Raw genomic sequence first — 13384 nt, 5'->3', positions numbered from 1 at the left:
GTTTTAAATGATAAATAATAAAAAAAATTGTTTTGAAATGTAAAAATAAAAATAAATAAGGGAGTAAATAAAGTATAAATAAATAAAAAAATTATTTAAAGGATAAACAGTACCGTTATATGTGACGGGTTATTGTAGACATTTGCATTTTACATATTCATCAATTCTTTAAATAATTTACAGTTTTTATATTAGATATAAGAAAGCTCTAAAATGCCTAAACCCAATCCAATCCACAATCGTCTGTCGCAACTATCACCCACACACGCTGCACAGACTTCAAACACTTCAACGCTTCCATCCGGCAATGGTGACTAAGAAAAACACGAGTACATAGAGAAGAAACACGCCCAGAACCAGAAGAGTGCTCACTTCCCCGCTATGTCTTCCTCCCTCTCTACCTCCTCTCTCTTCCGAACCCCTCCTCTCCTCAAACCCACCTTCACCACCAGTACTACCATTTTCTCTTCCAAACCCCCACCTTATCAATTCCTCACCATCAATTCCTCCCTCAACAACAACAACAACAGCAGCAACAACAACAACAAAAGCAACAAAACAAGTTCCTGGGTAAGCCCTGACTGGCTCACCTCACTCACTCGGTCTTTAACGTTGAGCAAAGACGATGACTCCGGCATTCCCATCGCCAGCGCCAAGCTCGAGGACGTGTCTGATCTTCTGGGCGGTGCACTTTTCCTCCCACTGTTCAAATGGATGAACGATTACGGACCCATCTACCGGCTCGCTGCGGGGCCTAGAAACTTCGTGGTGGTTAGCGACCCTACCATTGCTAAGCATGTGCTGAGGAACTATGGGAGGTATTCCAAGGGTCTTGTGTCTGAGGTCTCCGAGTTCTTGTTTGGGTCGGGTTTTGCCATTGCCGAAGGCCCGCTTTGGACGGTAATGATATCCATTTTTTACGGAGTGGGGAAGTTGGTTAGAGTTCATTTACTTGATACTTTCGGGCTATAATCATGGAGTTTTTACAATGCTGCGTGTTGTTGGTTCAATGTGGGTGGGCTTTGGTTTAGAACATCATTTTTGAGCTTTCAATGTTATGTTCTGATTCACCTTATTGAACGGATGGTTATGTGCCCCCCAATTCTCCCGGTTTCTTTATTGCCATAATGGCCAAGCATAATTTGTGCTTTATCTTATTTTGCTTGTTATTCTCGAGAATAAGTATAGGTGATTGTCTTGCCAGGTTTATTTTTTGCACTCATGTCATTGCCTCCGTTTTTCATTTTTGTAAGCTCTCAGCCAGTAACAAAAAAATACACTGAACTGGTTATGATCCATGTGATTTTTAATATCTTGTTAACAGGCAAGGCGTAGGGCTGTGGTGCCATCACTTCACAAAAAGTATTTGTCAGTGATGGTTGATCGAGTGTTTTGCAAATGCGCTGAGAGATTGGTGGAAAAGCTCAAGCTCGATGCTTTAAGTGGCAGTCCTGTAAACATGGAGGAAAACTTTTCTCAATTAACTCTTGATGTTATAGGTCTGTCTGTATTCAACTATAATTTTGATTCACTTACCACTGATAGCCCTGTGATTGATGCAGTTTACACTGCATTGAAAGAGGCAGAGGCTCGTTCGACTGATATATTACCATATTGGAAGGTATATCTTTCTGCTGCCCTGTTCTTGCTTTTCATTATATTTTTTTTCCCATTTTGATAATCATATACGTACTATATTGTGTCTTGATGTAGGTTAAAGCTCTTTGTAAAATAATCCCAAGACAAATAAAAGCTGAAAAAGCGGTTACTGTGATAAGGAGAACTGTTGAAGAACTTATTGAAAAGTGCAAAGATATGGTGGAAGCCGAGGGAGAAAGAATAAATGAGGAGGAATATGTAAATGACGCTGATCCAAGCATTCTTCGCTTCTTGCTTGCAAGCAGAGAAGAGGTCTGCTAGTGTTCTTTGGCCTTGTTTCATTACACAGATGAGACAAGATAAGATGAGAAATCTGTGAATAGTAGTGAAATAATTTGAGTTAAAGATTTTATAGGATTTTGAGAAATGAGATCGAAAAAGTTGAATAAAAAGATTATAAAGTTAAAAGAGGGTTAAAATATAATTTTTTAATATAATTTTTATTTTGTGATTTGAAAAAGTCAAATTGTTTTTTGTGTTTTGTTTGGAAGTTTGAGAAAATTGTAATGACTAGGTAATGATTAGATGAAAATTTTGAAAATTTGAAATTGAAAAATGTTTTTGTTTAAATGGTGTTTAGATGTTGAGATGAGATGACATGATTTGTGAAACCAAACCAAACCTTTATCTCCTATGTATGGTTTGTTTTGCTTGTGATCACTGTGTCATTTGTTGCTGTCCAGAATGCACATATGCAGAGGTTTTCAGGATGGTAACAACTTGGTGTTTAGATGTTTTGGGACTGGAAAATTATTGGTGCGTTTAAAACATACAAGAAGAATTGATTTATGGTTACATGTGCTTATAAATGTGAACAGGTTATAGTCAAGACTTTAATTGAAGACGTGAGAGTGTTCCAGGTTCTATAAGTTTGCAAGTCACTTCATTAGTTTTATTTCAAATCTTACTAGATTTTCCAAGCTTTTGGCTTTGGAAGCATAGAAAGGGACAATACACAAAGTTTTCATCTAGTTTTGCTTGGTTGTGACTGTTGCCAATGGTTGAGTTTCCATGCTTCAAGTTTACAGTCCCTGGTTTTCCGCCTTTCTGGCCAGAAGTTGTCGCATATGCCTGGAATTCACTCCATATGAGCATGCTTTTTTATTACTCGATTTTTCTATGACCACCTCCGCAATGTCTCTGCATGTTTACACAGCTGCCCACTTTATCCACCTTCAAGAAAAAAAGTTATTTTCATCCATGATACACTTGCCTTTGAATGTGGCAGATGTATCACCTATGCTACACATCTACCGTTGTATTGTCTCAATGTTGTCTTGAAGGATTTTTGTTAGGGTAATAGCATTTAGTTTTGATACAATTGCTAAATACTGTTTTAGGTTTCAAGTGTACAACTACGAGATGACCTATTGTCAATGTTAGTTGCTGGTCATGAGACTACTGGTTCAGTGTTGACGTGGACACTCTATCTTCTGAGTAAGGTATCCTTTCCATTTTCACTTCTCTCTTTATTATTTGAGTCTGCCATTTGTATGATAAATTGATGCTAACTTTAGCATCTGACTGCATAGGCAGGCTCTGTGTTACCGATTCAGAATAAATATATAACATCACACCAATTTATACCCATCTCTTGATACTTGAAAGATTTCTTTTGATTTTTTTGTCCTAATTGAACAATACCGTTCTCATCCATGATCCGTGTATGCCTTGTACCAATGTTTTGACCCCTAAACTGCCTGTTGGCTCGAAATGTTGGCTGAACATAGGTAATCGGGTTCTGTTGCTATTCAAATGGGTCCAATATATGTGTTAAGAAGTAATTTATAAGAGGTTGTAGCCCTTAAGTTACTATCACAGCCCGATCCTTACCGATTCATGGACCCTTGCTCAAGTTCTTATGATTTGTATTGTGGATCTGGTGAACTATAGAACATGTGTAAAATATTGATATGCTACTTTGATTGCAGTAATAAATTTGGACGTGATTCAGACTATCTTTTCCCTTGAATGTGGTATTTTGAGAAACTGTTTATTGTTCATCATCTTTTGCAGGACTCGACCTCATTGGTGAAAGCACAAGAGGAAGTTGACAGAGTTCTACAAGGAAGACCTCCTGCTTATGAAGATATTAAGGATCTAAAGTTCTTGACCCGCTGCATAATTGAGTCACTCCGTCTATATCCACATCCTCCTGTCGGTTGCGTTCTTTCTCTTCCACTTATATCAAAATAATATGAAATAGAAAGAGTATGTGGTAATTCTGCTGACTCAATTTGTTGCTTATTTCACTCTTTCAAATCTTCTAGGTCTTATTAAGAAGAGCTCAAGTTGCTGACGTGCTTCCTGGAGCTTTCAAGGTTAATGCTGGTCAAGACATTATGATTTCTGTATATAATATCCATCATTCCTCACAGGTATCGGCTTATGTTGTTTAAACTTCCCTTTTTATGGTCAAATGTAATTTCTTTTATTGTGCAATTCAGTAATTTAATGCATAATTGAAACAGACCTGAGATGTCTGATTTACTTGTCTTTCCACATTTCTACATTTTGGTACTTATCGGGAAAAAAAAAACCCACATTTTGGCAATCTTCTTGTTATTTTTCTAGGTCTGGGAGAAAGCTGAAGAGTTTGTGCCAGAAAGATTTGACTTAGAAGGCCCAATACCTAACGAAACGAATACAGATTTCAGGTATTGGATTTTTATATCCTTTCAGAGATGCCAAAAGAGTTTCATAACTTCAATGCTGTTTTTTACCTTTTCAATCCCATTTACAGAAATGTGTGCTCTTTATTGTACTGATAGCTCAAATGCATCCATTCTTTACTTTTACATATCCCTTTAACACTGGCGCTGATGGTGCAAAATATATACCACAGATTCATTCCATTCAGCGGTGGGCCCAGAAAGTGTGTTGGTGATCAGTTTGCTTTGCTGGAAGCTATTGTTGCTCTCGCAATCTTTTTGCAGCACATGAACTTTGAGCTGGTTCCTAACCAAAACATTAGCATGACTACTGGAGCAACAATACATACAGCAAACGTAATGTCATCTATGAATATTATTAGTCGATCCATGCACAAGTAAAGATTACACTAATTGCCATGATTTCAAATCTGGATTAGAATTCAGATCCCAAGCAATATATGCATTATTACTCTTTTGGTGATATGCTTGATGGGTTTTGTCTGGTTTGCATTTGATATTTTTATTTCCGTTGACGTCATCGATGTATGCACCAGTCAGTGGTTTCTATGTGCGCATAAATTATTGAAATGTTTAGGTTTTGTTTTAGGAAAACGGAGGACCAAATAGAAAAGAAAGAAAAACAAAGATTTGAATTCAACATATTGGAGTCGACTTACTCTTATAGAGGAATGTGATGTGTTTTAACATGGTGCTATCATTGCAGGGCTTGTACATGAAGCTGAGTCAACGACAAACAAAAGCTGCATTTGCTTCCTTGTCTTCTAGGTAAGCTGTAACTTTGTACATAAAATCTAATAATATCCAAGGGTTCTAGCACAGAAAGTGTTGTGGTAATTTGCGGTTTTGGGAGAAAACATAATTTACCATTGTTATGATTCTTTTGAGTGACAAAGGTAATTTTCTGTGTATCGTCGGTTTACCATGTTATGCATTAGCATTTGGAATAATAAAATTAATACGTCGAAAGCTGCGGAGTTTGGTTTGCTGTTCTCACTCCATTGTAAGGGAGGTGCCTGTGCTTCAGAGAGTGAAAATGGTGGTTAAAAGAAAATAATTATGTACACTTACCCTGTGACTACAAATATGTAGCAAAATAGTATATCGATGGATGCTAAGATCATGAAAAGTTTCATTGCCATTTCTGCAGTTATACAAGGACTCGTCATTATTCTTCTTGTGAACTCACCTCAGATTTTGCAAATTCTTCTACATAACCAGAGCCATGTAATAAGCAGCTTACCCACATATCTTACTAGGTGGAATTGGCTGCCTGAAATATGTATATATATATATATATATAATATAATAAAAAAGGACGGTAGAAACGGAAGTTTGTAAGGGAAAGCTTGTGCTCGACTCTGATTCTTTCGCTTCTGATTGGCTTTTGCTCAGAAATGGTAAAAGATAAGAGCAAATCACTGAGAAACAAGAACTGGGCTTTCTTTACTAGTTACATGCTAGCGAGTTCCAATTGCAATCAGATAAGAGAGATTTTTGCAAAAGGTCAAGAGGAAGAAGAAGGAGCAAATATCCAATGGGAAGGCCCGAGGGATTGAGGTCAGTAGGGAAAAAGAACAAACAATTGGGCCAGTCCAGTAGTTTGGTAATGGTTTAGCTGTTGGACGAGGATCTGCATCTTACTTTAAGGGGACACAAGAAGCGGGGCTCTACTGTATGCGTGTCCTTTTCACCAACCAATTGCTGATGAGCTAACTAAGAATGAATAATCTCACTATTTTTATGTAACAAATCAGTAATGTTAGGTATAAATTTTAAATGTATACATCTTTTATAAAAAAATGTAGGCTCCATAGTAAAGAAAGAAAAGATAAGGATTTTTGTAAAGGAATGTTAGGTAAAAATTTTAAATGTATAAATCTTTTGTAAAAATATAGGCATCATAATAAAGAAAATATAGAGGTTTGAAAATGTTATTTCAGCTGATAAAAGTGATCGATTGTGATTTTTATTTTTTTATTTTTATTTAATGATTAAAAAAGTAATATTAATGAATTTGTTTTTTTTAAATGTTTTAAAATATTTAAAAATAGTTGAAAAAAAAAACAAAAAATTGCATTTACACTTATGTTACAAGAGATATATTCTAAAACCTCATTGGGATACATAAACGGTTTTATTTTATCTCATTATTATAATTTTTTAAAATTTTTATATAAAATATAATAAAAAAATTAATTTTTTAAAATTTTAAAATAATAATAATATTAAAATATAATATTTTAAAAATTTTTATTTAACTTTTATCTTTTATTTAAAATTATTTTATCTTATCTTATTTTATCTTATTATCCAAATGAGATCTAAGAAGAAAGGCAATACCCAATGAGGACGCCCGAGGATCATCTTCGGCGTGTGGTCAGTGGGGGAAAAAGAACAAATAATTGGGGGCAGTAGTTTTGTTCAGCAATTGGATGAATGATCAGCATCAGTGGTAGAAGACAAAATAGTTAGCGCAGGGGCGCTTCCTTGCTGTCCCTCCCTGCCAAGGTCTACTTGGGTCCGATAATTTATTTATTATTTAATAATTAAGAAAATATTTTAAAATAATTTTGTGATTTAAAAAAAAAAATATGCAACGATATAAAAAAATAAAAATAGTCAAATAATTTTATCGGATCCATTCTCATACTACATCCTCGATGAGTGTAATACTACTCTTACCCAAATGTTGTCTGTGGCTCTTCTAATAAGTATCATATTTAATATTGAATAAATCTAGATAGAAGTTACTATTGAAAGTATCTATTTTACACACAAGATGTGACATCATCTAAACCACACATCTCTCTAAGGGAGTGTTGGGAACAATCAACTAGAATCAGCCACGCAGTAAGTGTAAAGTGTGCACTGCTATAATGGCTTCTCTCTAGCATTACTCTTTAATATTATATCATAATTATAAATAACACAATTTACATTTGATATAATTTGATTAGTAAAATTTAAATTAAATTTTATTTTTAATATTGTATATAGTATAAATTTTTTTAAATAGAACTATTAGTTATTATTATTATATTTATTATTTATGATCTCCGCATCCCTCGATAGGTATCATTCACTATCCAGGCATGTTTGGAAGATGAGATGAGAATTTTATGTTTTGTTTAAAAATTTAAAATATTATGTTTTAATATTATTATTGTGTTAGGATTTGAAAAAATTGAATTAGAATTTAAAAAAATTGAATTGTTTATTATATTTTATATAAAAATTTGAAAAAAATATAATGACAATATGAGATGAGATGAGATAAAAAAATTTTAAGATTTATATTAATAATGGATTGTAGGAATATTTTATTAATATATATATTAATAGATACCTCTTTCTGTTCATATCGAATCTAAGTTGAGAGGTTATTATTTTTTCTTTTAATTTCATATATTTTATTTTTTAAAAATATTTAAAGATATCTGAAAAATATTAAAAAAAAAAAAAGCAATTTTGACTAAGATACAAAGCAAACTTGAGTTGTATGGTAACTGTTCATCCGACCCGACCCGACCCGACCCGAAATTTACTGTTCCGACTCGAACCGAATCCAAGACTATTCTGTTACCCGATTACCTGATTTACCCGATACCCGATTGCCGACCCGTACACTGTTTTCGGAATACCCGATTAACCGATTTTTTTTTTTTTTTTGAAAATAGATATATGTTAGTCTCTTAATCTTCTGACTCCAAGAATTTACAAAAAATATGTTTGTAAATATCCACATAAAAAAAAAAAAAAACTAAAAAAGATGGGTATTGATCCATAAAGTTCCATAACAGCATCTCTTACTTTAATCCTATCAAACACTTAGCGAGCACTTCCAACACAAACACACTTGGCATACATATCAATTAAACCGGACCCACAAAAAAGTACTTCAAGTAATCTGCATGCCCACAAAAAATTGATGTCCACATGAATCCTATCCATGCGTGTTCATGAATCTTCCTCCTGTCTTCAAAACTAGCTAATCTACATGCCCACAAAAAATTGGATAATGATACTAAAATTGGACATCCTCTATTGCTAAGAAAGAAAGTGAAGATTGAAGAACATGCCCACAAAAAAAAAAAAATTCAATCTAAAGAAAAAAGAAAAAATGGTCTTACTCTTGGATTAGCTAGTTTTGGTCCAAAAGTACTTCAAATAATCTTCAATCGATCTCATTTAAAATATTTTTCAAAGTTATCTCCACATGAAAAAAAATTATGTTAAACATATAATTAATTGAAAAGACTATATGAAAATAAAATTCAAATATGAATCTTATCGGTTTCTAACTTGTAGCTTTCAGCATCTTCCATTACATCTTGGGAGTCATAATTAATGGAGGGAGCCATTAACCAGTTTTGTGTGCAAATAAGAGATTCAACTGTTGTTGGGGCCAATGAGCTACGAAATGAATCTAAGACACGACCTCCAACGCTAAATGCCGACTCAGAAGCAATAGTAGCTATGTGAATAGCTAACACATCTCGAGCCATATTGGCAAGGATCGGATATCTGATTGAGTTCACCTTCCACCATAGTAGAATATCAAAGTCGGGTGTCGATCCTTTAACACTTTCCATGAAATACTTATCCAATTCTGATTTAGACTCTACCGCACCCTTTGATGTTTGATATTATTCAAATATACTTAATATATCATCCACATTATCATAAGAAGTATTGCTTTGGGTCTCACCAACACTTGATTGGCTCCTACTTGAACCTACACTAGATTTTGAATATTGCTTATACATCCGCTCAATGATCCTCCTTAACCAATCAACAAGTTCAGACGCTCGCTCATTCACAAGAAAATTTCTAAAACAAAATTCCAAAACTTCTAACTTGAAGCGCAGATCAAGCATAGATGCAATAAACAACATTTTGTTCAATTTCTCAAAATCCCCCCCAATACTTGTCATATTTCAACAATATCCTCTCCGACATGGTTTTCAGCATATTACTCTTACTCATAGAAAATTTGTTCAAATAATTATAGACTGTAAATACTTCTCTAATGAACAAATTTGAAGTTGCATAAATTGAGCTTGAAACCTGCAAAGTCGTATCATAAAAAAGTTTCAAAAATTTTACAAAAACCTTAATAGTTTCCCAATCATGTAAAGTTGGTATTCCTTGTCCAACCTCACGTAAATATGGGTCAAACTCATTGTCTTCATCTTGCATCACCTCAAACGCCGCATAATATTTGAGAGCCGCACTCAACATTAGATATGTTGAGTTCCACCTAGTTGGAACATCAAGACAAAGAAGCCCACCACCCAAAATATTTTGCTTCTCTACACATGACTTGAACTTATTAAGTCTTGCAGGGGAAGATTTCACATATTTTACTGCATTTCGAATCTTGACAATTGATTTATCAACTTCTTTCAATCTATCTTGAACAATGAGATTCAAAATATGTGCACAACATCTTATATGCATAAGTTCATTCTCTAATACCATACAATCCCTAAGTTTGGCAATTTTCCTCAAATAATCAATAGCCGTAGTATTAGAGGATGCATTGTCGATTGTGATTGTAAATATCTTCTTTATGCCCCATCCAAGTACAGATGACTCAATCTCTTTTTCTATTGTTATTCTTTTGTGATCAGGAACTTTCTTAAAATCTATAATCCTCTTATGCAAGATCTAATCATCATCAATAAAATGGGCTGTTATGCACATATAGTTAAGATTTTGAATTGATGTCCACATGTCAGTAGTGATGCAAATCTTATAATCAGATGCCATGAACATGTTCTTCAACTTATCTTTTTCTAACATGTACATCTTCATACAATCTCGCATAATAGTAATGCGAGAGGGGATTGGAAATCTAGGCTCAACTACGGTCATAAAGTCTTTAAAATCTTGTTTTTCTACAAATCTAAACGGTAACTCATCCATGATTATCATTTTAGCTACCGCCGATCGTATTTTCTGTTCATTGTACTTAGCAAGTCCAACACTAGGACTACTAGTTGTACCATCCACCCCCGTCTTCCTAGTCCCGGTCATTTTTGATTGGGGGTTATCCCTTCCAACTCCACTAGCATTAAAGACTTTACATGTCTGATAATGGTACTTCAAAGATGAAGTACCTTGTTTTTTAGGATGACATAACAAAACTTTACCACAATAATCGCACGTGGCTTTGGGCTCATTGGGATCCTTGACATTCTCAATCCTCATAAAGTGTTGCCATACATCTGATCTTCCCCGTTTTCTTGTGATAGGAGGGCGAACTTGAGGACTAGTTGTTGGGAGAGAGCTATCCAAAGTTGGAGGCTGAGTACTATCCAAATGAATCACATTGGGCATTGATTCAGACCCAGATGAAGGCATATTCCCTGCAAATTAAAAAAAAAAAAATAGAGTAAGATACCTGTAAATTAAATAAAACATATTCCCTTAAAAGGATGCAAATAGAGACTCAAGCACATAATAACTATCCAAAAAATTCATTCGCATTCGCATTCCATTGATTTGTATTTCTTTTGAAGTGTACTCAGCAATTATATCTGCTAAAAAGAAGAAAAGCAAGTGTCATCTACCCAAGTTACTGTGCCTTGATTGTCAAATTGTTTCATTGCAGGTAATAGAGTGCTATGGATCCAATTACCGTGGGGTCAAGTTGATCCTACCACTCATATCTGAAATGCAAACTATCTTATTGGCCTTTAAGAAGGAAAACGTTTGACAATGTATCTGAATAAAATAAAGAAAAACTAGAAGATAAATTGGGTAATTTTATAAATTAATTTCCATTTTGGGGTTTATTTTGAAACCCAGTGTTTATACAAACAATCAAAATAGCAGCACTGTTTTAATACATTTATGTACACGTTAGAAACTGTCCAAAATCACATCACTTTTGGCTTAGAATTTGGAGTGATCTCCTTCCTCTTAATTAATATATATATTGAATCAAAGATGTGCTACCGGAACAAGTTGTTTTTATTGATCTGAAATATTAGCTTGAAAATAGCAAATTACAAATATTCCAAGTAGTACAGCTAGCTTATATATCAAAGTAATATCAAACAAGCAATGATCTCATGATCACAACTTATTAACGTACAAATTATGAATATTTTGATAAGTTAGTGGGGCATCGGCACCGGACCACATTCGAACCAAAACTGATTAATTTGGACCGTCCACTAATTAATAATTTAATTAAGTGTCACACTAAATTAAGGGGCCTATGGCTGTGGGGCAAACCCTATTATTTTTGTCTGCCACACTTTCAACATTTTTGTCACCTTTGATTGAGTTTTGTGGGAATCAACGAGGACATGAATAGATACAAGCAATTACAAGGGTATTGCCTTCGATCTCTATGCAATATGCAACGTCATAACATAAAATTAATATACCCACCCAATTGCAAAAACTGGACTTCAAACTTTAAATGAAGGCACTTACGGGCAAGTGGATCATTGCAAAACTTAACACTAATGAATGCCAAAACTTTAAATGAAGGCACCCTAAACATGTAGTCAATTTAAACAAAGGGCTAAAGCTCACAAGATGGTTGGTTTTTGTCACTTGTTTGCAATGGTGCTTCATACAAACAATTAACTTTGGTTGAGGAAAGGATGCAAGAGAATAATGGGAATGAAGTGAACTGTTTTAAGCCTCAAAACAGAGTGCATAGCAGAATTTTCTGCACCTCCATAGATAGCTAGTAGCTTTAGTGCATTCATGCCTTTAAGCATCCCTCCATTCAATCACAATCCCAACTACATAGACTAAGGACACTAGTATTGAAGAAAACTAGCAAGAAACATCATTTTTTTTTTGTTTAAACATAGCAAAAAACAGCAAGGGTGAATCCCTTATAAACTAGAAAATTACAACATAAAAATCACTAGTTTTAATAAAATCCTTGGTTGCTTAGTAAGACTATTAACTTAGGGAAAATATTAAAAATACCCATTCTCATCTCTATTAATTTAATACATAAAAAAAAGGCTTAAACATAACTAAGAACATAATTTAAACTCAAGAAAACACGAGGAAGGGATACATCAAAAATGCCTTACAAAGCACACGGCTGTGAGTAAAACAGAGCACAACATAAAAATATTATCCTTCCTCTATTCGGTTACCACCAACTAGAACAATCATGAGAGGAAAAAATTGAGAAATCAGTCTAGAAACTACCGCACAACAATCGGCCAGCACAGAAATTCAAAAATCCCTAATACATGGCCCGATTTCAACCCACACGATTTTAACCCTAAACCAGATACCAAATTTTACCAACGAGCATAATAGAACAGAGATGAGAATGGGTTTAACCCACTAACCTTTCCGCTCGAGTTGCAATGGAGAGAGTGAGATCTGCGAGAGTCAGCTGCGATGGAGAGAGCTGCGATGGAGGAGAGCGGCTGCGAGGGAGAGTGTCGACTCGAGCGGTATTCTGTAAGATTTTAGATGAAATCGGGTAAACGGGTAATACCCGTTTAAAAACAAATCGGATAACGGGTATTCCGTTTCCGTTTTAAAACACAACCAGGTCGGGTAATTCGGGTCGGGTTGGGTCGGTAATTCGGTCGGGTCGGGTATTCGGTCTTTTCTTTCACCCTCTGTAGCCTATCGAATATATTATTTTTATTTTATGAAAATGTTTTGGATCTATTTAAAAGTATTTAATTATTTTATTTAATGATTAAATAAATATTTTTTTATAATATTATAAATATTTTATTTTTTTAAAAAATATTTATAATAATTAAAAAATACATAAAAACAAAAATAAAATAAAATAAAATTGATGTACTGCTTCTGGCTATTTTTCGATAACCTGACAGAACTCTTTATTTTATGAATAAATCTTCTTCACATAGTAGTGTGTGAAGAAGCCGCAGCACACCAAACGTGCTGGGGTGACAGAATATTTATAGGGTAATTCTATGCATCAACCTACACACTTCACACATCATGCATTTAAATTTTTTTTTTTTTAAACCTCAATATACTAAATGTGTTAAGTGTGTGATGAATAGTAGGCTGATGCAAAT

General features: G+C 34.3%; 2 protein-coding genes across 2 annotated transcripts; one reads left to right on the top strand and one right to left on the bottom strand.

Annotated features, from left to right (window-relative positions):
• Window positions 1-219: 219 nt before the first annotated feature.
• LOC108985270 (carotene epsilon-monooxygenase, chloroplastic) lies at window positions 220-5472 on the top strand. The gene is made up of 9 exons (XM_018957486.2): window positions 220-900; window positions 1325-1621; window positions 1714-1911; window positions 3000-3101; window positions 3676-3816; window positions 3930-4037; window positions 4234-4316; window positions 4505-4667; window positions 5038-5472. Exons 1-9 carry the CDS (start codon window positions 382-384, stop codon window positions 5101-5103), a joined length of 1677 nt encoding a protein of 558 aa, XP_018813031.1. The 5' UTR covers window positions 220-381; the 3' UTR covers window positions 5104-5472.
• Window positions 5473-9974: 4502 nt separating this feature from the next.
• On the bottom strand, window positions 9975-12926 carry LOC118347956 (zinc finger BED domain-containing protein DAYSLEEPER-like). Its single transcript, XM_035688554.1, has 2 exons — window positions 12671-12926; window positions 9975-10705 (listed from the first exon to the last, which is right to left on the bottom strand). Exon 2 carries the CDS (start codon window positions 10698-10700, stop codon window positions 10005-10007), a length of 696 nt encoding a protein of 231 aa, XP_035544447.1. The 5' UTR covers window positions 10701-10705; window positions 12671-12926; the 3' UTR covers window positions 9975-10004.
• Window positions 12927-13384: the final 458 nt, after the last annotated feature.

Source organism: Juglans regia, chromosome 3 (genome assembly GCF_001411555.2).
Source record: "Juglans regia cultivar Chandler chromosome 3, Walnut 2.0, whole genome shotgun sequence".
Lineage (NCBI taxonomy): Eukaryota > Viridiplantae > Streptophyta > Magnoliopsida > Fagales > Juglandaceae > Juglans > Juglans regia.
Note: the sequence above shows the minus strand (reverse complement) of the source record. Positions and strands in the feature narration are given on the sequence as shown.

Excerpts from the sequence above, each read along its gene's own strand:
- LOC118347956 (XM_035688554.1), bottom strand. The coding sequence starts at position 10,700 with ATGCCTTCATCTGGGTCTGAATCAATGCCCAATGTGATTCATTTGGAT.
- LOC108985270 (XM_018957486.2), top strand. The coding sequence starts at position 382 with ATGTCTTCCTCCCTCTCTACCTCCTCTCTCTTCCGAACCCCTCCTCTC. Across the intron at positions 3,817-3,929 it reads GTCTATATCCACATCCTCCT|GTCTTATTAAGAAGAGCTCA; the intron begins GTCGGTTGCGTT and ends CAAATCTTCTAG. Across the intron at positions 4,317-4,504 it reads GAAACGAATACAGATTTCAG|ATTCATTCCATTCAGCGGTG; the intron begins GTATTGGATTTT and ends TATATACCACAG.